We start from the raw sequence: 23,325 nt of genomic DNA, 5'->3' as shown, positions 1-23,325 counted from the left end.
ACTGCTTTCACAGCTTGGTGAGTACATACCCCTCCCCATCTCCTCCTTCATACCCATACGGTCACCCCCCACCAGACAGCTCTCATTGAATTACATACTGTACCCCTATTGGGCCATGAAATATAGCTGGTCACGTGACAAAGGAGATGATTGTGGACTACAGGAAAAGGAGGACCGAACACGCCCCCATTCTCATCGACTGGTCTGCAGTGGAGCAGGTTGAGAGCGTCAAGTTCCTTGGCCTCCACATCACCAACAAACTAGAATGGTCCAAACACACCAAGATAGTCGTAAAGAGGGCACGACAAAACCTATTCCCCCTCAGGAGACTGAAAAGATTTGGCATGAGTCCTCAGATACTCCAAAGGTTTTACAGCTGAACCATCAAGAGCATCACCGCCTGGTACGGCAACTGCTCGGCATCCGCCCGTAAGACACTACAGAGGGTAGTGCGTACGGCCCAGTACATCACTGGGGCCAAGCTTCCTGCCATCAAGGACCTCTATACCAGGCGGTGTCAGAGGAAGGCCAGAAAAATTGTCAAAGACTCCAGCCACCCTAGTCATAGACTGTTCTCTCTGCTACCGCACAGCAAGCGGTACCGGAGCGCCAAGTCTAGGTCCAAGAGGCTTCCGAACAGCTTCTACCCCCAAGCCATAAGACTACTGAACATCTAATCAAATGGCTACCCAGACTATTCACATTGCCCCCCCCCTCCCCTCTCCACACCACTGCCACTCTCTGTTGTCATCTATGCATAGTCACTTTAATGAACTCTACCTACATGTACATACTACCTCAACTAACCGGTGCCCCCACACATTGACTCTGTACCGGCACCCCCCTGTATATAGTTTTTTGTTTTGTTTTTTGAACTACCCAGGGAAAAACTCAGGGTTCTCGTTACAAGCTGACCTTGTCTTGTGCCCAGGGAAAAACTCAGGGTTCTAGTTACAAGCTGACCTTGTCTTGTGGTCAGGAAAAACTCAGGGTTCTAGTTACAAGCTGACCTTGTCTTGTGGTCAGGAAAACCTCCTCCCCCTATTGATCTATGCACCATTATCCAAAGTCTCATGCGCAGTTCTCAATCAAAACATTGGTTTGTTTACACGGAAGTAAATACGACCACGTCCGCCCTCAGGCGCAGCTCGTGCACGTTAGCAAGCACGTAATCAGATGGTTATCGTCTACGTTCGGAGGGATTGATTACCGAGCAGGCCAGCGAGCCAAGGGAAAACCTCCCAAAGAGATCTTGTTGAACACAGCTATAGCCATCAGACTGGTGTGCTGTCATTGTCATCACTCACTCAGCTAGGTTTGTCAAGGTCCTGGTGTCCGTGTATAGCTATCGGCTACAGGGGTTTTTGCCGCGAGCGTGCGCGCATCACTCGAACGTGACGTTTGCTTGTATTCACCAAGCCGGAGTAGGAAAATAAATGCAGGCTAGAACTGCATCTCAAATGGCACTCTATTCCCTGTATAGTGCACTACTTCTGACCAGGGCCCATAGGGTCCTAGCAAGTGCCCTTAAACAAGTCTGTAATGCATTTAATGGATCAGTGTGGTTCCTGACACATCTCAGACTGATGAATATTGACTCATTACTTCTGTTAAGAACATGTCATTATGAGGAGTTTAGCTACATTTAGCAGTCTATCTCTCTCCCCTTCTACCTCCTCTCTATCTCTCTCCCCCTCTACCTCCTCTCTATCTCTCTCCCCCTCTACCTCCTCTCTATCTCTCTCCCCCTCTACCTCCTCTATCTCTCTCCCCTCTATCTCCTCTCTATCTCTCTCCCCCTCTACCTCCTCTCTATCTCTCTCTCCCCTTCTACCTCCTCTCTATCTCTCTCTCTCCCCTTCTACCTCCTCTCTATCTCTCTCTCCCCCTTCTACCTCCTCTCTATCTCTCTCCCCCTCTACCTCCTCTCTATCTCTCTCCCCCTCTACCTCCTCTCTATCTCTCTCCCCCTCTGCCTCCTCTCTATCTCTCTCCCCCTCTACCTCCTCTCTATCTCTCTCCCCTCTACCTCCTGTCTATCTCTCTCCCCCTCTACCTCCTCTCTATCTCTCTCCCTTCTACCTCCTCTCTATCTCTCTCCCCTCTGCCTCCTCTCTATCTCTCTCCCCCTACCTCCTCTCTATCTCCTCCCCCTCTACCTCCTCTCTATCTCTCCCCCTTCTACCTCCTCTCTATCTCTCTCCCCTTCTACCTCCTCTCTATCTCTCTCCCCTCTACCTCCTCTCTATCTCTCCTCTTTATCTCTCTCCCTTCTACCTCCTCTCTATCTCTCTCCCCCTCTACCTCCTCTCTATCTCTCTCCCCTTCTACCTCCTCTCTATCTCTCTCCCCTTCTACCTCCTCTCTATCTCTCTCCCCCTCTACCTCCTCTCTACCCCCCCCCAGTCTCGCCCCCTCTACCTCCTCTCTACCTCTCTCCCCCTCTACCTCCTCTCTACCCCCAGTCTCGCCCCTCTACCTCCTCTTTACCTCTCTCCCCTTCTACCTCCTCTCTATCTCTCTCCCCCTCTACTTCCTCTCTATCTCTCTCCCCTTTATCTCTCTCCCCTTCTACCTCCTCTCTATCTATCTCCCCTTCTACCTCCTCTCTCCCCCTCTACCTCTCTCCCCTCTACCTCCTCTCTACCCCCTCTCCCTCTCTACCTCCTCTCTATCTCTCTCCCCTTCTGCCTCCTCTCTATCTCTCTCCCCCTCTACCTCCTCTCTATCTCCCTCCCCCTCTACCTCCTCTCTATCTCTCTCCCCTTCTACATCCTCTCTATCTCTCTCCCCCTCTACCTCCTCTCTATCTCTCCTCTTTATCTCTCTCCCCTTCTACCTCCTCTCTATCTCTCTCCCCTCTACCTCCTCTCTATCTCTCTCCCTTCTACCTCCTCTCTATCTCTCTCCCCTTCTACCTCCTCTCTATCTCTCTCCCCTCTACCTCTCTCCCCCTCTACCTACTCTCTACCCCCCAGTCTCGCCCCCTCTACCTCCTCTCTACCTCTCTCCCCCTCTACCTCCTCTCTACCCCCCAGTCTCGCCCCCTCTACCTCCTCTTTACCTCTCTCCCCTTCTACCTCCTCTCTATCTCTCTCCCCCTCTACTTCCTCTCTATCTCTCCCCTTTATCTCTCTCCCCTTCTACCTCCTCTCTCCCCCTCTACCTCTCTCCCCCTCTACCTCCTCTCTACCCCCTCTCCCTCTCTACCTCCTCTCTATCTCTCTCCCTTCTACCTCCTCTCTATACCCCTCTCAATCTCTCTCCCCTCCCCCTCTCCCTCCTCTCTATCCCCCCTCTATCTATCTCTCTCCCTCCTCTCTATCCCCCTATCACTCTCTCTATCTATCTCTCTCTGCATGTGTCTCTGCAGGGTAGAAAGGGGATCATCAGAGCTATATGGATTTAACTGGCAGTAACTAGCAGTTTTGGAGACCCCCTCTCCTCTACCCTCCTCACATTTTCCCAGTCCCTATTCTCCCCTGCCGCTCCTAAACAGACAGTATTAGGGCTGAATTACCTGGAATCTCTGTAATTGACAGATTGCTATGGTAACGAGAGAGAGAGAGAATTATTGGCAGTGAACAAAGACATATGAAATGACCAAACAGCAAATATTGTTTTCATTTCTACAATGACCCTATCAAACTCATGTGGTGTCCCGACACCTGTCTGTCTGTCCCCTCCCCTCTCTCTCTGTAAGATGTCCTAGCCGTGTCTGAATCCTGGCTTAAGAAGACCACCAAAAACCCTGACATTTCCATCCCTATCTATAACATTTTCCGACAAGATAGAACTGCCAAAGGGGGCGTAGTTGCAATCTACTGCAGAGACAGCCTGCAGAGTTATGTCATACTATCCAGGTCTGTTCCCAAACAATTCAAGCTTCAACTTTAAAAAATCCACCTTTCCAGAAATAAGTCTCTCACCATTGCCGCTTGTTATAGACGCCCCTCAGCCCCCAGCTGTGCCCTGGACACCATATGTGAATTGATTGCCCCCCCATCTATCTTCAGAGCTCGTGCTGCTAGGTGACCTAAACTGGGACATGCTTAACACCCCGGCCACCCTACAATCTAAGCTTGATGCCCTCAATCTCACACAAGTTATCAATGAACCTACCAAGTACAACCCCAAATCCGTAAACACGGGCACCCTTATAGATATCATCCTAACCAATTGCCCTCCAAATATACCTCTGCTGCTTTCAACCAAGATCTCAGCGACCACCGCCTCATTGCCTGCATCCGTAATGGGTCTGCGGTCAAACGACCACCCCTCATCACTGTCAAACGCTCACTTAAACACTTCAGCGAGCAGGCCTTTCTAATCGACCTGGCCCAGGTATCCTGGAAGGATATTGACCTCACCCCTTCAGTAGAGGATGCCTGGTTATTCTTTAAAAGTGCCTTCCTCACCGTCTTAAATAAGCATGCCCCATTCAAAAAAATGTAGAGAGATAGAGATATAGCCCTTGGTTCACTCCAGACGTGACTGCACTTGACGAGCACAAACGCATCCTGTGGGTTCTGCATTAGCATCGAATAGCCCCCGTGATATGCAACTTTTCAGGGAAGTTAGGAACTAATATACACAGGCAATTAGGAAAGCTAAGGCTAGCTTTTTCAAACAGAAATTTGTATCCTGTAGCACAAACTCAAAAAGTTCTGGGACACTGTAAAGTCCATGGAGAATAAGAGCACCTCTTCCCAGCTGCCCACTGCACTGAGGCTAGGAAACACTGTTACCACCGATAAATCCACTATAATTGAGAATTTCAATAAGCATTTTTCTGTGACTGGCCATGCTTTCCACCTGGCTACCCCTACCCCGGTCAACAGCCCTGCACCCTCCACAGCATCCCTGCACCCTCCAGAACAACTTGCCCAAACCTCCCCCATTTCTCCTTCACACAAATCCAGATAGCTGATGTTCTGAAAGAGTTGCAAAATCTGGACCCCTACAAATCAGCCGGGCTAGACAATCTGGACCCCTACAAATCAGCCGGGCTAGACAATCTGGACCCCTACAAATCAGCCGGGCTAGACAATCTGGACCCCTACAAATCAGCCGGGCTAGACAATCTGGATTCTCTCTTTGTTACGCTCGTCGAAATGATCGGACCAACGTGCAGCGTGGTAGGTGTACATTTTATCTTTATTAAAAATGAACACCAAGAGCTGTACAAAAACAACATCCCACAAAACTAAGGGCAAAACAGGCTGCTTAAGTATGAATCCCGATCAGAGACAACGATAGACAGCTGTCCCTGATTGATAACCATACCCGGCTAAAACATAGAAATAAAGAACAGAGTTTCCCCACCTGAGTCACACCTTGACCAACCAAACATAGAGAATAAAAAGATCTCTACGGTCAGGGCGTGACACTCTTTCTAAAATTATCTGCTGAAATTGTTGCAAGCTCTATTACTAGCCTGTTCAACCTCTCTTTCGTATCGTCTGAGATCCCCAAAGATTGGAAAGCTGCCACGATCATCCCCTTCTTCAAAGGGGGAGACACTCTAGACCCAAACTGCTACAGACCTGTATCTATCCTACCCTGCCTTTCTAAGGTCTTCGAAAGCCAAGTTAAACAGATTACAACCATTTCAAATCCCAACGTTCCTTCTCCGCTATGCAATCTGGTTTCCGAGCTGGTCATGGGTGCACCTCAGCCACACTCAAGGTCCTAAACGATATCATAACCGCCATCGATAAGAGACAATACTGTGTAGCTGTATTCATTGACCTGGCTAAGGCTTTTGACTCTGTCAAGCAACACATTTTTATCGGCAGACTCAACAGCCTTGGTTTCTCTAATGACTGCCGTGCCTGGTTTACCAACTACTTCTCTGATACTTCTCTGAGTTCAGTGTGTCAAATCGGAGGGCCTGTTGTCTGGACCTCTGGCAGTCTCTATGGGGGTGCCACAGGGTTCAATTCTCGGGCCGACTCTTCTCTGTATACATCAATGATGTCGCTCTTGCTGCTGGTGAATCTCTAATCCACCTCTACGCAGACGACACCATTCTGTATACTTCTCGCCCTTCTTAGGACACTGTGTTAACTAACCTCCAGACTAGCTTCAATGCCATACAACTCTCCTTCCGTGGCCTCCAACTGCTCTTAAATGCAAGTAAAACTAAATGCATGCTCTTCAACCGATCGCTGCCCGCATCTGCCCGCCCGTCCAGCATCACTACTCTGGACGGTTCTGACTTAGAATATGTGGACAACTACAAATACCTAGGTGTCTGGCTAGACTGTAAACTCTCCTTCCTTAGGTAAAATATCAGGACAGCGAGAAAACCCAACAAAACACTAACACCTCTCACAAAATACAGAAGAACAAGCCCGCACAAACAAGCGGGCTAATCGAACTTAAATAACACCACCCTAATAACCAAACAATGAACAGGTGCAAACAATTAGACAAAACCAAACGAACACTGAACAAAGGATCAATGGCAGCTAGTAGACAGGCGACCACGACCGCCGAGCGCCACCCGAACAAGAAGGGGAGCCACCTTCGGTAATATTCGTGACAGTACCCCCCCCCCCCCACCCCCCCGACGCGCAGCTCCCTGACGCGCCGACGCCGGCCTCGGGGACGACCCGGGGGCTGAGGCGCAGGGCGATCCGGATGGAGGCGATGGAACTCTCTCAACATAGATGGATCCAGAATATCCCCCACCGGGACCCAGCACCTCTCCTCCGGACCGTACCCCTCCCAGTCAACGAGGTACTGCAGGCCCCTCACCCGGCGTCTTGAGTCCAGAATAGCTCGTATCGTGTACGCCGGGGACCCCTCTATGTCCAGAGGGGGCGGAGGGACCTCCGGAACTTCACCTTCCTGCATGGGACCAGCTACCACCGGCCTGAGGAGAGACACATGAAACGAGGGGTTAATGCGATAATACGAAGGAAGTAATAATCGATAACAAACCTCGTTTATTCTCCTCAGGACTTTAACCTCTTGCTTCTACTCGGGACGCTTGCGTCCCAACTAGAGCTCTGGAAATGCAAATGCGCTACGCTAAATGCTAATAGTATTAGTTAAAACTCAAACGTTCATTAAAATACACATGCAGGGTATCGAATTAAAGCTACACTCGTTGTGAATCCAGGCAACAAGTCAGATTTTTAAAATGCTTTTCGGCGAAAGCATGAGAAGCTATTATCTGATAGCATGTAACACCCCAAAAGTCCCGCAGGGGACGTAAACAAAATAATTAGCATTTCGGCGTTACACAAACCGCACAATAAAATAGAAAACATTCATTACCTTTCACCATCTTCTTTGTTGGCACTCCTAGATGTCCCATAAACACTATTGGGTCTTTATTTTGATTAAATCGGTCCATATAAAGCCTAGATATCGTTATATGTAGACTGTGTGATAAACGAAAAAACCATCGTTTCAAAACGTAACGTCATTTTTTTAAATTCAAAAAGTCGACGATAAACTTTCACAAAACACTTCGAAATACGTTTGTAATGCAACTTTAGGTATTAGTAAACGTTAATAAGCGATAAAATTCATCAGGAGGCGATGTAAAGATCATTAGCTGTCCGTCTGGAAAAATGTCCGGCTAGAAACTCAACGAAAATATCCGGTCCTAGACCTGAGGAAATACGGTGCCCTGCATGTGTTTGACCAAGAAAAAACTCGAAGGGAAATGACAAGACTCTAGACACCGTGTGGAAGCTGTAGGTACTGCAACCTCAGTCAATTAATTGTGGTTCACCTTTATCAATGGGTTCAAGTAGCGCATGGATATATTTTCCCATTTTCAGTGATCAGTTTTTCCTGTGCTTTTCGATGTAAATGACGTTCTGGTAAAGCCACAGCAGTGATTTAACCAGTTTTATAAACGTCTGAGTGTTTTCTATCCACACAGACTAAGCAAATGCATATACTATATTCCTGGCATGAGTAGCAGGGCGCTGAAATGTTGCGCGATTTTTAACAGAATGTTCAAAAAAGTAGAGGGTAGAAGGAAGAGGTTAAATGGTACTACACACTGCGGACCCAGCTTCCGGCAGGGCAAGCGGAGGGGCAGGTTTCGGGTTGAGAGCCAGACTCTGTCCCCCGGTGCAAACACGGGGGCCTCACTGCGGTGACGGTCAGCGCTCTTCTTCTGCCATCCACTCGCCTGACGTAATGACTCCTGGACGGCCCTCCAGGTCTCCTTAGAGCGCTGCACCCACTCCTCCACCGCAGGAGCCTCGGTCTGGCTCTGATGCCATGGTGCCAGGACCGGCTGGTACCCCAACACGCACTGAAACGGTGACATGTTGGTAGAGGAGTGGCTTAGTGAATTCTGGGCCATTTCAGCCCAGGGGATGTATCTCGCCCACTCCCCTGGTCGTTCCTGGCAATACGACCGCAGAAACCTACCCACCTCCTGGTTCACTCTCTCCACTTGCCCATTACTCTCCGGGTGATACCCCAAGGTCAGGCTGACCGAGACCCCCAGACGTTCCATAAATGCCCTCCACACTCGTGAGGGAAACTGGGGACCCCGATCAGAAACAATATCCTCGGGCACCCCGTAGTGCCGGAAGACATGGGTGAAAAGAGCCTCCGCAGTCTGCAGGGCTGTAGGGAGACCGGGCAACGGGATAAGACGGCAGGACTATGATCGTCATGTTTCCCTGAGAGGGGGGAAGGTCAGTAAGAAAATCCACCGATAGATGGGTCCACGGCCGTTGTGGAACGGGGAGGGGTTGTAACTTCCCTCGTGGCAGGTGCCTAGGAGCCTTACTCTGGGCGCACACCGAACAGGAGGAGACATAGAATCGCACATCCCTCACCAAGGTGGGCCACAAGTACTTCCCCCTAAGACCTTGCACTGTCCTTGAAATACCCGGGTGACCCGACGAGGGTAGACTATGAGCCCATCGAATCAATTGATCACGAACAGCGAGCGGCACGTACCTACGACCCTCCGGACACTGTGGGGGCGCAGGTTCCTCCCTTAGTGCCCACTCGATGTCCGCGTCCACCTCCCATACTACTGGTGCCACCAGCTTAGCCGCCGGAATGATGGGAGTAGGATCGATGGACCGGTCCTCAGTGTCATAGAGGCGGGACAGCGCGTCGGCCTTAGTGTTGAGGGAACCTGGTCGATACAAGATCGTAAAACGAAATCTGGTGAAATACATGGCCCACCTTGCCTGACGAGGATTCAGTCTCCTAGCTGATCGGATATACTCCAGGTTACGGTGGTCAGTCCAGATGAGGAAAGGGTGCTTAGCCCCTTCAAGCCAGTGTCTCCACACCTTCAGGGCCTTAACCATAGCCAACAACTCCCTGTCCCCAACATCATAATTCCGCTCCGCTGGCCCGAGCTTCTTCGGAAAAAAAGCACAGGGGCGGAGCTTCGGTGGCGTACCCGAGCGCTGTGAGAGCACCGCTCCAACCCCAGCCTCGGATGCGTCCACCTCTACTATGAACGCCAAAGAAGGGTCCGGATGCGCCAACACCGGCGCCTCGGTGAACAGCGCCTTCAACCTACGGAAAGCTCCGTCCGCCTCTGCTGACCACTACAAACGCACCGACCCCCCTTCAGCAGTGAGGTAATAGGAGCTGCTACCTGACCAAAGCCCCGGATAAACCTCCGGTAGTAATTGGCAAACCCTAAGAACCGCTGCACCTCCTTTACCGTGGTCGGAGTCGGCCAATTACGCACGGCCTTGACGCGGTCACCCTCCATTACCACCCCCGAGCTGGAAATGCGATAACCCAGGAAGGAAACGGCTCGTTTGGAAAACTCACATTTCTCCGCCTTCACGTACAGGTCATGCTCCAGCAGTCGCCCAAGAACCTTGCGTACCAGAGACACATGCGCGGTGCGTGTAGCGGAGTAGATCAAAATATCATCAATTTACACCACGACACACTGTCCGTGCAGGTCTCTGAGAATCTCGTCAACGAAAGATTGAAAGATAGCTGGAGCATTCTTTAACCCGTACGGCATGACGAGATACTCATAATGGCCAGATGTGGTACTAAACGCGGTTTTGCACTCATCTCCCTCCCAAATACGCACCAGATTATACGCGCTCCAGAGATCCAGTTTCGTGAAGAAGAAGAAATGATTCCACTGCCGTAGCGATGAGAGGTAGTGGGTAACTAAAACCCACCATGATGGAATTGAGACCTCAATAATCAATGCACGGACGCAAACCACCATCCTTTTTCTTCACAAAAAAGAAACTCGAGGAGACGGGTGACATGGAGGGCCGAATGTACCCCTGTCTCAGAGCTTCAGTGACATATGTCTCCATAGCCAACGTCTCCTCCTGGGATAAAGAATACACATGACTCCTGGGGAGTGCAGCGTTTACCTGGAGGTTTATCACGCAATCCCCCTGTCGATGGGGTGGTAATTGGGTCACTTTCTTTTTACTGAAAGCGATAGCCAAATCGGCATACTCAGCGGGAATGCGCACGGTGGAAACCTGGTCTGGACTCTCCACCGTTGTCGCACCGATGGAAACACACCTGCCTGAACACTCATCAGACCACCCCTGGAGAGCTCCCTGTTTCCACAAAATATTCGGATTGTGAATAGCCAGCCAGGGAATCCCCAGCACCACCGGAAACGCAGGTGAATCGATAAGGAACAGACTAATCCGCTCCTTATGATTCCCCTGCGTAATCATCTCCAAAGGAATTGTGGCCTCCCTGACCCTAACGGTCGACTATCTAAAGAGTGCACGGGGAAAGGGGGTTCTACCTTAACTAACGGAATCCTCAACCTCTGAGCGAGTCCGCGATCTATAAAGTTCCCAGCTGCGCCTGAATAGACTAGCGCCTTATGCTGGAGAGAGGGAACACATTTAAGGAAACAAATTAATAAAAACATGTGACCAACAGGAAACTCTGGGAGAGTGTGGTGTTGACTCAACTGGGGTAACCGAGGAGTGTTCTGCCTGCCCTCTCGATTCCCAGATGAACTCCTCCAGCACCGACCTGAAGTGTGCCCTCTCCGGCCGCAACTGGTACAGGAGGAGCCTCCTCCTCCGATCCTCCTAGATGCGGCCCCTCCGAGCTCCATCGGGATAGGAGCGGGAGGGTCAGGAGGTGGAACTAACAGGACCCTTTCAGAACGTCCGCGAGCAGCTAGCAGATGGTCTAACCGGATCGACAGGTCTATCAGTTCATCCAGGCTGAGCGTAGTGTCCCGACAAGCCAGCTCCCTGCGGACGTCCTCTCTCAGGCTACACCTGTAATGGTCTATCAGGGCCCTGTCGTTCCACCCTGCTCCAGCGGCCAAGGTCCGGAAATCCAGCGCGAAGTCCCGCGCGTTCTTCGTCCCCTGCCGGAGATGGAACAACCTCTCACCCGCCGCTCGGCCCTCCGGAGGGTGATTGAACACGGCCCGGAAACGGCGGGTGAACTCCGGGTAGTTGCCCCTTGCTGAGTCGGGCCCGTTCCAGACAGCATTGGAGCCACCTTCAGTAATATTCGTGACAACCACTGCAACCTGTACGCTCTTGTTGGCTGGCACTCGCTTCATACTCGTCACCAAACCCACTGGCTCCAGGTCACCTACAAGTCTGCTAGGTAAAGCCCCGCCTTATCTCAGCTCACTGGTCACCATAGCAGCACCCACTCGTAGCATGCGCTCCAGCAGGTATATCTCACTGATTACCCCCAAAGCCTATTCCTCCTTTGGCTGCCTTTCCTTGCAGTTCTCTGCTGCAAATGACTGGAACAAATTGCAAAAATCACTGAAGCTGGAGACTCATATCTCCCTCACTAACTTTAAGCACCAGCTGTCAGAGCAGCTCACAGATTACTGCACCTGTACATAGCCCATATGTAAATAGCCCACCCAACTACCTCATCCTCATCCCCATACTGTATTTATTTCTTTATCTTGCTCCTTTGCACCCCAGTATCTCTACTTGCACATTCATCTTCCGCACATCTTTCACTCCAGTGTTTAATTGCTATATTGTAATTACTTCACTTGAATTGCTATGCTTTATCTTGGCCAGGTGGCAGTTGTAAATGAGAACTTGTTCTCAACTAGCCTACCTGGTTAAAGAAAGGTGAAATAAAAATGAAATAAATAAAGATGCAGTGAAAGAACTACACCCCCACCTCTGCCTCCCCCTCTCTCTTCTTATCGTCATGTTTCCAGGCCTGTCTCGCTGCCTTTATTTGTGTCCATTTGAAGCTCGGAGCGCGTAGCCACCCTTCCTCCTACATACACAGAGGGAGTTGTTCTGTCTTTTGTAGCCCATCATAGCCGGTGCTGGTGTTTTGTTAGGCTTTTGACGGGGGTATACCGGCTATGTAATGTTCTCAGAGTGTGTGTTGTGTACCTGCTATGTAATGTTCTCAGAGTGTGTGTTGTGTACCTGCTATGTAATGTTCTCAGAGTGTGTGTTGTGTACCTGCTATGTAATGTTCTCAGAGTGTGTGTTGTGTACCTGCTATGTAATGTTCTCAGAGTGTGTGTTGTGTACCTGCTATGTAATGTTCTCAGAGTGTGTGTTGTGTACCTGCTAGGTAATGTTCTCAGAGTGTGTGTTGTGTACCTGCTATGTAATATGTTCTCAGAGTGTGTGTTGTGTACCTGCTATGTAATATGTTCTCAGAGTGTGTGTTGTGTACCTGCTATGTAATATGTTCTCAGAGTGTGTGTTGTGTACCTGCTATGTAATATGTTCTCAGAGTGTGTGTTGTGTACCTGCTATGTAATATGTTCTCAGAGTGTGTGTTGTGTACCTGCTATGTAATATGTTCTCAGAGTGCGTGTTGTGTACCTGCTATGTAATGTTCTCAGAGTGTGTGTTATTTATTTCAGGCTAAGTGGTGTGTTAATTGTTTGGCCCTGGTTGTGCCAAACTGCCTTGCCAAAACTACCCTGGGTCATAACTCATCATTCACACACACACACACACACACACACACACACACACACACACACACACACACACACACACACACACACAGTCTGCCAGCACTCATGATTATGGAAATGTCCTGAGAGTAAAAACAGAATTTCGTTGGGCAGAGATGGACTTGTCCTGTTTACCGGATTAACTGGTCCTACTGCACATATGCAATAAAGAAAACATAACAACAGATGATATACCCTAAAAGACGTGTGTGTGTGTGTGTGTGTGTGTGTGTGTGTGTGTGTGTGTGTGTGTGTGTGTGTGTGTGTGTGTGTGTGTGTGTGTGTGTGTGTGTGTGTGTGAGAATGATGAGTGAAAGACGTGCGTGTGCGTGCATGCGCATCTCTTCCCTACAATAAAGGCTTCACGTGAAGTTATGTCTCTGTCACTATCAGACGCTTAGCTGAAGCTCTCTATCGCCCTTCCTCCCTCCCCCCACCCCCCCCCGCCCCCTCCCTCCCTCCTTACCCATCTACCTCTTTCCACTGCCTTCTCTCTTTATGAGAGCCTGCTTTCATCATTTTATTGGACTCCTTATTGTTCTCTTTTCCTCTCTCTTTCTCTCTTCCTCTCTCTCTATCACTCCCTTTCTCTCTCTCTTTCTTTCTCTTCCTCTCTCTCTATCGCTCCCTTTCTCTCTCTTTCTTTCTCTTACTCTCTCTCTATCGCTCCCTTTCTCTCTCTTTCTTTCTCTTCCTCTCTCTCTATCGCTCCCTTTCTCTCTCTCTTTCTTTCTCTTCCTCTCTCTCTATCGCTCCCTTTCTCTCTCTCTTTCTTTCTCTTCCTCTCTCTCTATCACTCCCTTTCTCTCTCTCTCTTTCTTTCTCTTCCTCTCTCTCTCTCCTAACCTCTCAATCTTGTCTTTCTGTCCAGGTTTGTGTGTATCTACAGAGGTCCCAGTCATACTTACAAGGTGCAGCGCCTGACCGAGTCCACCAGTTACCGGTTCAGGATCCAGGCATGTAGTGACGCAGGGGAGGGACCGTTCTCAGACACACATACCTTCTCTACCACCAAGACTGTACCCTCCGCACTCAAAGGTAAGGGTGTGTGTCTGTCTGACGGTGCGTGTGTTTCCGTCACAGGAGGCTGCTGAGGGGAGGAAGGCTCATAATAATGGCTGGAATGGAGTGAGTGGACTGATATATCAACCACATGGAAAGCATGTGTGATGGGTTTGATACCATTCCATTTATTCCGTTGCAACCACTACTAAATTCAGCAAAAAAAGAAACATCCCTTTTTCAGGACCCTGTCTTTCAAAGATAATTCATAAAAATCTAAATAACTTCACAGATCTTCATTGTAAAGGGTTCTAACATTGTTTCCCATGCTTGTTCAATGAACCATAAACAATTAATGAACATGCACCCGTGGAACGATCGTTAAGACACTAACAGCTTACAGACGGTAGGCAATTAAGGTCACGGTTATGAAAAATTAGGACACTAAAGAGGCCTTTCTACTGACTCTGAAAAACACCTAAAGAAATATTCCCAGGGTTCTTGCTCATCTGCTTGAATGTGCCTTAAGCATGCTGCAAGGAGGCATGAGGACTGCAGATGTGGCCAGGGCAATAAATTGCAATGTCCGTACTGTGAGACGCCTAAGACAGCCCTACAGGGAGACAGGATGGACAGCTGATCGTCCTCGCAGTGGCAGACCCCGTGTAACAACACCTGCACAGGATTGGTACATCCGAACATCACACCTGCGGGACAGGTACAGGATGACAACAACAGCCGCCCGAGTTACACCAGGAATGCACAATCCCTCCATCAGTGCTCAGACTGTCTGCAATAGGCTGAGAGAGGCTGGACTGAGGGCTTGTAGGCCTGTTGTAAGGTAGGTCCTCACCAGACATCACCGGCAACAATGTCGCCTATGGGCACAAACCCACCGTCGCCAGACCAGACAAGACTGGCAAAAAGTGCTCTTATCTGACGAGTTGCGGTTTTGCCTCACCAGGGGTGATGGTTGGATTCACGTTTATCTTCGCGGGAATGAGCATTAAACTAAGGACTGTACTCTGGATCGATTGAGGTGGAGGGTCCGTCATGGTCTGGGGCGATGTGTTACATCAACATCGGACTGAGCTTGTTGTCATTGCAGGCAATCTCAATGCTGTGCGTTACAGGGAAGACATCCTCCTCCCTCATGTGGTACCCTTCCTGCAGGCTCATCCTGACATGACCCTCCAGCATGACAATGCCACCAGCCGTACTGCTCGTTCTGTGCGTGATTTCCTACAAGACAGGAATGTCAATGTTCTGCCATGGCAAGCGAAGGCCCCGGATCTCAATCCCATTGAGCAGGTCTGGGACCTGTTGGATCGGAGGGTGAGGGCTAGGGCCATTCCCCCCAGAAATGTCTGGGAATTTGCAGGTGCTTTGGTGGAAGAGTGGGGTAACATCTCACAGTAAGAACTGGCAAATCTGGTGCAGTCCATGAGGAGGAGATGCACTGCAGTACTTAATGCAGCTGGTGGCAACACCAGATACTGACTCTTACTTTTGATTTTGACACCCCTTTGTTCAGGGACACATTATTCCATTTCTGTTAGTCACATGTCTGTGGAACTTTTATTTAATTTCACCTTTATTTAACCAGGTATGCTAGTTGAAAACAAGTTCTCATTTGCAACTGCGACCTGGCCAAGATAAAGCATAGCAGTGTGAACAGACAACAACACAGAGTTACACATGGAGTGAACAATAAACAATCAACAAGTCAATAACAGTAGAAAAAAATATTCTATATACATTGTGCGCAAAAGGCATGAGGAGGTAGGCAATAAATAGGCCATAGGAGCGAATAATTACAATTTAGCAGATTAACACTGGAGTGATAAATGATCAGGTGCAGGTAGAGATACTTGTGTGCAAAAGAGCAGAAAAGTAAATAAAATAAAAACAGTATGGGGATGAGATAGGTAGATTGGGTGGGCTATATACCGATGGACTATGTACAGCTGCAGCAATCGGTTAGCTGCTCAGATAGCAGATGTTTAAAGTTGGTGAGGGAGATAAACGTCTCCAACTTCATTCCAGTCGCAAGCAGCAGAGAACTGGAAGGAAAGGCGGCCAAATGAGGTTTTGGCTTTAGGGATGATCAGTGAGATACACCTGCTGGAGCGCGTGCTACGGGTGGGTGTTGCCATCGTGACCAGCGAACTAAGATAAGGCGGAGCTTTACCTAGCATGGACTTGTAGATGACCTGGAGCCAGTGGGTCTGGCGACGAATATGTAGCGAGGGCCAGTCAACTAGAGCATACAGTTCGCAGTGGTGGGTGGTATAAGGTGCTTTAGTAACAAAACGGATGGCACTGTGATAAACTGCATCCAGTTTGCTGAGTAGAGTATTGGAAGCAATTTTGTAGATGACATCGCCGAAGTCGAGGATCGGTAGGAAAGTCAGTTTTACTAGGGTAAGTTTGGCGGCGTGAGTGAAGGAGGCTTTGTTGCGGAATAGAAAGCCGACTCTAGATTTGATTTTAGATTGGATATGTTTGATATGAGTCTGGAAGGATAGTTTACAGTCTAGCCAGACACCTAGGTACTTATAGATGTCCACATATTCTAGGTCGGAACCATCCAGGGTGGTGATGCTAGTCGGGCATGCGGGTGCAGGCAGCGAACGGTTGAAAAGCATGCATTTGGTTTTACTAGCGTTTAAGAGCAGTTGGAGGCCACGGAAGGAGTGTATGGCATTGAATCTCGTTTGGAGGTTAGATAGCACAGTGTCCAAGGAAGGGCCAGAAGTATACAGAATGGTGTCGTCTGCGTAGAGGTGGATCAGGGAATCGCCCGCAGCAAGAGCAACATCATTGATATATACAGAGAAAAGAGTCGGCCCGAGAATTGAACCCTGTGGCACCCCCATAGTGACTGCCAGAGGACCGGACAACATGCCCTCCGATTTGACACACTGAACTCTGTCTGCAAAGTAGTTGGTGAACCAGGCAAGGCAGTCATTAGAAAAACCGAGGCTACTGAGTCTGCCGATAAGAATATGGTGATTGACAGAGTCGAAAGCCTTGGCCAGGTTGATGAAGACGACTGCACAGTACTGTCTTTTATCGATGACTGTTATGATATCGTTTAGTACCTTGAGCGTGGCTGAGGTGCACCCGTGATTGGCTCGGAAACCAGATTGCACAGCGGAGAAGGTACGGTGGGATTCGAGATGGTCAGTGATCTGTTTGTTGACTTGGCTTTCGAAGACCTTAGATAGGCAGGGCAGGATGGATATGGGTCTGTAACAGTTTGTGTCCAAGGTGTCTCCCCCTTTGAAGAGGGGGATGACCGCGGCAGCTTTCCAATCCTTGGGGATCTCAGATGATACGAAGGAGAGGTTGAACAGGCTGGTAATAGGGGTTGAACAGGCTGGTAATAGGGGTTGCGACAATGGCGGCGGACAGTTTCAGAAATAGAGGGTCCAGATTGTCAAGCCCAGCTGATTTGTATGGGTCCAGGTTTTGCAGCTCTTTCAGAACATCTGCTATCTGGATTTGGGTAAAGGAGAAGCTGGGGAGGCGTGGGCGAGTATCTGCGGGGAGGGGCGGAGCTGTTGGCCGAGGTTGGAGTAGCCAGGAGGAAGGCATGGCCAGCCGTTGAGAAATGCTTGTTGAAGTTTTCGATTATCACGGATTTATCGGTGGTGACCGTGTTACCTAGCCTCAGTGCAGTGGGCAGCTGGGAGGAGGTGCTCTTGTTCTCCATGGACTTTACAGTGTCCCAGAACTTTTTGGAGTTAGAGCTACAGGATGCAAATTTCTGCTTGAAAAAGCTGGCCTTTGCTTTCCTGACTGACTGTGTGTATTGGTTCCTGACTTCCCTGAACAGTTGCATATCGCGGGGACTATTCGATGCTATTGCAGTCCGCCACAGGATGTTTTTGTGCTGGTCGAGGGCAGTCAGGTCTGGGGTGAACCAATGGCTATATCTGTTCTTAGTTCTGCATTTTTTGAACGGAGCATGCTTGTCTAAGATGGTGAGGAAGTTACTTTTAAAGAATGACCAGGCATCCTCAACTGACGGGATGAGGTCAATATCCTTCCAGGATACCCGGGCCAGGTCGATTAGAAAGGCCTGCTCGCAGAAGTGTTTTAGGGAGCTTTTGACAGTGATGAGGGGTGGTTGTTTGACCGCGGACCCGTAGCGGATACAGGCAATGAGGCAGTGATCGCTGAGATCCTGATTGAAGACAGCAGAGGTGTATTTGGAGGGCACGTTGGTCAGGATAATGTCTATTAGGCTGCACATGTTTATGGATTTAGGGTTGTACCTGGTGGGTTCCTTGATGATTTGTGTGAGATTGAGGGCATCTAGCTTAGATTGTAGGACTGCCGGGGTGTTAAGCATATCCCAGTTTAGGTCACCTAACAGATCAAACTCTGAAGCTAGATGGAGGGCGATCAATTCACAGATGGTGTCCAGGGCACAGCTGGGAGCTGAGGGGGGTCAGTAGCAGGCGGCAACAGTGAGAGACTTATTTCTGGAGAGATTCATTTTTAAAATTAGAAGTTCGAACTGTTTGGGCATAGACCTGGAAAGTATGACAGAACTTTGCAGGCTATCTCTGCAGTAGATTGCAACTCCTCCCCCTTTGGCAGTTCTATCTTGACGGAAAGTGTTATAGTTGGGTATGGAAATCTCAGAATTTTTGGTGGCCTTCCTAAACCAGGATTCAGACACGGCAAGGACATCAGGGTTGGCAGAGTGTGCTAAAGCAGTGAGTAAAACAAACTTAGGGAGGAGGCTTCTGATGTTGACATGAATGAAACCAAGGCTTTTCCGATCACAGAAGTCAACAAATGAGGGTGTCTGGGGACACGCGGGGCCTGGGTTTACCTCCACATCACCCGAGGAACAGAGGAGGAGTAGGATGAGGGTGCGGCTAAAGGCTATCAAAACTGGTCGCCTAGAGCGTTGGGGACAAGGAATAAAAGGAGCAGATTTCTGGGCGTGGTAGAATAGATTCAGGGCATAATGTGCAGACAGGGGTATGGTGGGGTGCGGGTACAGCGGAGATAAGCCCAGGTACTGGGTGATGATACGAGAGGTTGTATCTCTGGACATGCTGGTTATAATGGGTGAGGTCACCGCATGTGTGGGAGGTGGGACAAAGGAGGTATCAGGGGTGTGAGGAGCGGAACTAGGGGCTCCATTGTAAACTAAAACAATGATAACTAACCTGAACAACAGTATACAAGGCATATTGATATTTGAGAGAGACATACAGCGAGGCATAAAGTAATTGCAGGTGTTGATTGGGAGAGCTAGCTAAAACAACAGGTGAGACAACAGCTAGTCAGCTAACACAACAACAGCAGTTAAAATGGCGATGACTAGGCAGAGAGGGTCGGATTAACTACACACAGAGCCTGAGTTCGCGGCTGGGGCCAACAGATAAAACATAAATAAACAGAATGGAGTACCGTGATTAATGGACAGTCCAGCAAGCATCAGCTATGTAGCCAAGTGATCACAGTGTCCAGGGGGCAGCAGTAGATGGAACAGGGAAGCAGCCACAACGCTACGACACAGCGTTTAAAGTTAGTAGCCCGGGGGTGGTGTTCAGTTTATGTCTCAGTTGTTGAATCTTGTTTTGTTCATACAAATATTTACACATGTTGAGTTTGCTGAAAATAAACGCAGTTGACAGTGAGAGGATGTTTCTTTTTTTGAGTTTATGAGTCATCCTCAAATGAAGGTGTCATCAGCTGGTTTCCATGTGTTTATGACATTGTTTGTGACAATGTGTCCTGTCTGCCTACAGCTCCCAGAGTGCACCAACTGGAAGGGAATGTGTGTGAGGTCACCTGGGAGACCATTCCACCAATGAGAGGCGACCGTGTCAACTACATCCTGCAGGTGCTGGTTGGACGAGAGTCAGAGTACAAACAGGTAACACACACACACACACACACAGTTCATGTGAGGATAGCTGTATAGAAACATTTGGGTTGAATGCATTCAGTTGTGCAACTGACCAGCTATCCCGTTTCCCTGATCTTCCATGTACCCTTTCATGTGGTGACAGCAGAGTGAAGACAGTGTATTAATGACTATTACAGGTCCGAGACCACTGACATTTAACAGTGTCTGCTGCCAATGGAACTTTATGGAAACTCAATATGGCTGTCAATATACACACACACACACACACACACACAATCACACTTGCCCTTTTGGCAGTCGAACAGCTCTTCAGGTGAATGACTATTGAAAAGCACATTAAAAAACGCACGCAGACACACAGATATCTGATGTGTTAGTGAAGAGTTTTGTGGTCCTTATCTCCGGTTAAGTTTTGAACTTATTGATCTAGCGAGCAGTTGGAGGCAGAAGACTTGTGTGTGTGTCCTAAGTGGTTCTTGAGGTAGTTAAATCCCTTCTGTACAGAGGCAGCGTTGATAATGTTAACCAGATAACAGCTTCTATAGCCTCTTTCATGCACTCATTGGATTTCACTAATGTAGAATAGCAGCAGGGGGACTGTTAAGAGCCAATACTAACACACACACACACACACACACACACACACACACTGAGCATTAACCTGTTTGGGCTGAATCAATTTGTTGTTGTTGATGAGGTCACAATGTACTTTCTAAATCAACGTTCTCTCTTTTTCTTTCTTTCTTTCTTTCTCTCTCTCTCTCTCTCTCTCTCTCTCTCTCTCTAGGTGTTTAAGGGAGAAGAGAGTGCCTTCCAAATCACCGGACTCCAAGGCAACACCGACTACCGTTTCCGTGTATGCGCCTGCCGCCGTTGCCAGGATACCAACCAGGAACTCTGTGGCCCTCTAAGCCCCTCCTCCCCGTTCACCCTGCGTCGTCAGGAGCAACAGTGCCTGGGGGAGACCAGCGCCGTGGAGACGGTGAAAGGGGCGGGGATAATATCCAGCGATGAGCGCTTTGCGGCGGTCGTGGTATGTGTGTTCGCCGGTGTCTCCATCCTCATGGCCTGTCTGCTACAATACTTCTTCATGAAGTGAGGGAATGAATCGGCAACAGGATAGAAAAGAGAAAACAAAACGATAGCGAAAGAATACTAGCATCTACTAAAGAAAGGAAAGAAAACAAACACTTGAGAATCAAGTGCAGGATAGAAAGAGAAAAAAACCGAGAGAGGAAACAGACTTCAAACGAAACAGACCTGAGCTGTACTTCAGTTATTCTACCGCGACGTTGTAGTCCACGTATCTCTTTCCTTTTCTCTCTCCCCTCTCTCCTCTCTCTCTTTCCCTCTCGCTCGCTCGCTCTCTCTGTTTCTCTTGTCATTGTTAGTTTGGTCTCTCTATCTTATGTAATGGATGTATTTTGGAGGGAAGCTGTTCGTGGCCAGAACAAACAAACTGATAACCATTAGCCAGCCAGGAGCCCAGCAAGCTCCTCAATGACCCGCATGACATTATTTTGTATCTTTTTAAACCTAATAGACAAAGTGTGCTTTTCTTTATATTTCTTTCCTTTCAATTCCTTACTTTACTGTGTCTGTGTCCTATTTGCGCTGTTCGCTGCAGTCTTTAGTAGTTTTTTTCCGTTGAAATGTTTTGAAATGTAGTTCTCAAGCTTTAGCCATGTATTCATCACTATCTGTTACCTTGTCTATTATAGGCCAAATCATGCAATCTTGATGCACAGATGCACACACAGACACATAGACACAGACACACAGAAACACATGCAGATGCACAGCGAGACAAACACACACACACACACACACACATGCACAGAGAGACAGAAACACACACTCACTCAGATGCCTTCTCTTCTGTGTTCTTTATTCAGCTACCAAAGCGATGCCATTGTTAAAAAATGCTGCTATCCTGTTTCGTTATATCTGAGAAAGAATGGATTTAGTTACCTAATATATACAATCTATATCAAATATATCTAAGATAGATCTACCTATCTATATTTGTAGGGGGCGATGCTATGATGTAATATAAGAAGTGTAGAGGTCTGAATGACAGAGAGAAAGAGGAGGGATCCAGGTAGATGTTGCCTTTTAACCACAGATCTAGGACCAGCTTTCTCTCCCCTGAAGCTAACCTAAACCCTTAGGAGTGGGAAATGCAAAGCTGACTTTAGATCAGTTTAGGGCAAGGGTGTAAAACCAGGCTCCTGGAGGGCCACACACCTGGCCATATCTAGCCAATCAGCAACAACAGTTGATCAATTTAGTTTGAGGTTGATAAAAACATGATGACACTTTGACCTGTGAGAACTGGACCTGACACCCCTGGTCTAGGGATAACCTGGTATATTCCACTGGGAGTGGTTTAGTGAATTATAATATGTATTCTAGGTGCTCACCTGCAGATCTGAGGTCAGTTCAGTAGCCAGTCCCCGCTGTCGAATGTAGAGGTTACTGAAGTAACCTTTTATCCGCCCCCCACCCCCACTCAACCCTCATACCTATTCATACCCTTCTTTTTTCTCTGCCCCCTCTCTCTTTTTCTATCCCTCCGCCATTCTCAGTACATCTCCCTCCCCTCCTCATTCCTAACCTCCCTCCCCTCCTCATTCCTAACCTCCCTCCCTCTCCCTCCATCTCTCTAATTAATGCTGTTATCATCCCACTCTCTCTCTCTAAGCTGTGTTTCACTCCTACTGTTATCATCCCACTCTCTCTCTCTCTCTAAGCTGTGTTTCACTCCTACTGTTATCATCCCACTCTCTCTCTCTAAGCCGTGCTTCACTCCTACTGTTATCATCCCACTCTCTCTCTCTCTCTCTCTAAGCTGTGTTTCACTCCTACTGTTATCATCCCACTCTCTCTCTCTTTCTAAGCTGTGTTTCACTCCTACTGTTATCATCCCACTCTCTCTCTCTCTCTCTAAGCTGTGCTTCGCTCCTACTGTTATCATCCCACTCTCTCTCTCTGTGCTTCTCTACTGTTATCATCCCACTCTCTCTCTCTCTCTCTCTAAGCGGTGCTTCGCTCCTACTGTTATCATCCCACTCTCTCTCTCTCTCTCTCTAAGCTGTGCTTCTCTCCTACTGTTATCATCCCACTCTCTCTCTCTCTCTCTCTCTAAGCTGTGCTTCGCTCCTACTGTTATCATCCCACTCTCTCACTCTCTAAGCTGTGTTTCTCTCCTACTGTTATCATCCCACTCTCTCTCTCTCTCTCTCTCTCTCTAAGCGGTGCTTCGCTCCTACTGTTATCATCCCACTCTCTCTCTCTAAGCTGTGCTTCACTCCTACTGTTATCATCCCACTCTCTCTCTCTCTAAGCTGTGCTTCTCTCCTACTGTTATCATCCCACTCTCTCTCACTCTCTAAGCTGTGCTTCGCTCCTACTGTTATCATCCCACTCTCTCTCTCTAAGCTGTGCTTCACTCCTACTGTTATCATCCCACTCTCTCTCTCTAAGCTGTGTTTCACTC

The 23,325-nt window shown here is 48.7% G+C and overlaps 1 protein-coding gene across 1 annotated transcript in view; it reads left to right on the top strand.

Moving 5' to 3' along the window:
* Window positions 1-22,824, top strand: part of LOC115134167 (fibronectin type III domain-containing protein 3B-like) — a 161,905-nt gene extending 139,081 nt beyond the window's left edge. The window contains 3 exon segments of the mRNA XM_065018861.1: window positions 13,797-13,963; window positions 19,705-19,832; window positions 20,614-22,824. Coding sequence (XP_064874933.1) covers window positions 13,797-13,963; window positions 19,705-19,832; window positions 20,614-20,925 — 607 coding nt within the window. The 3' untranslated portion in view covers window positions 20,926-22,824.
* The last annotated feature ends 501 nt before the right edge of the window (window positions 22,825-23,325 follow it).

Source organism: Oncorhynchus nerka, linkage group LG5 (assembly GCF_034236695.1).
Source record: "Oncorhynchus nerka isolate Pitt River linkage group LG5, Oner_Uvic_2.0, whole genome shotgun sequence".
NCBI classification, from domain to species: domain Eukaryota; kingdom Metazoa; phylum Chordata; class Actinopteri; order Salmoniformes; family Salmonidae; genus Oncorhynchus; species Oncorhynchus nerka.
This window is presented reverse-complemented; position numbering and strand designations above follow the sequence as displayed.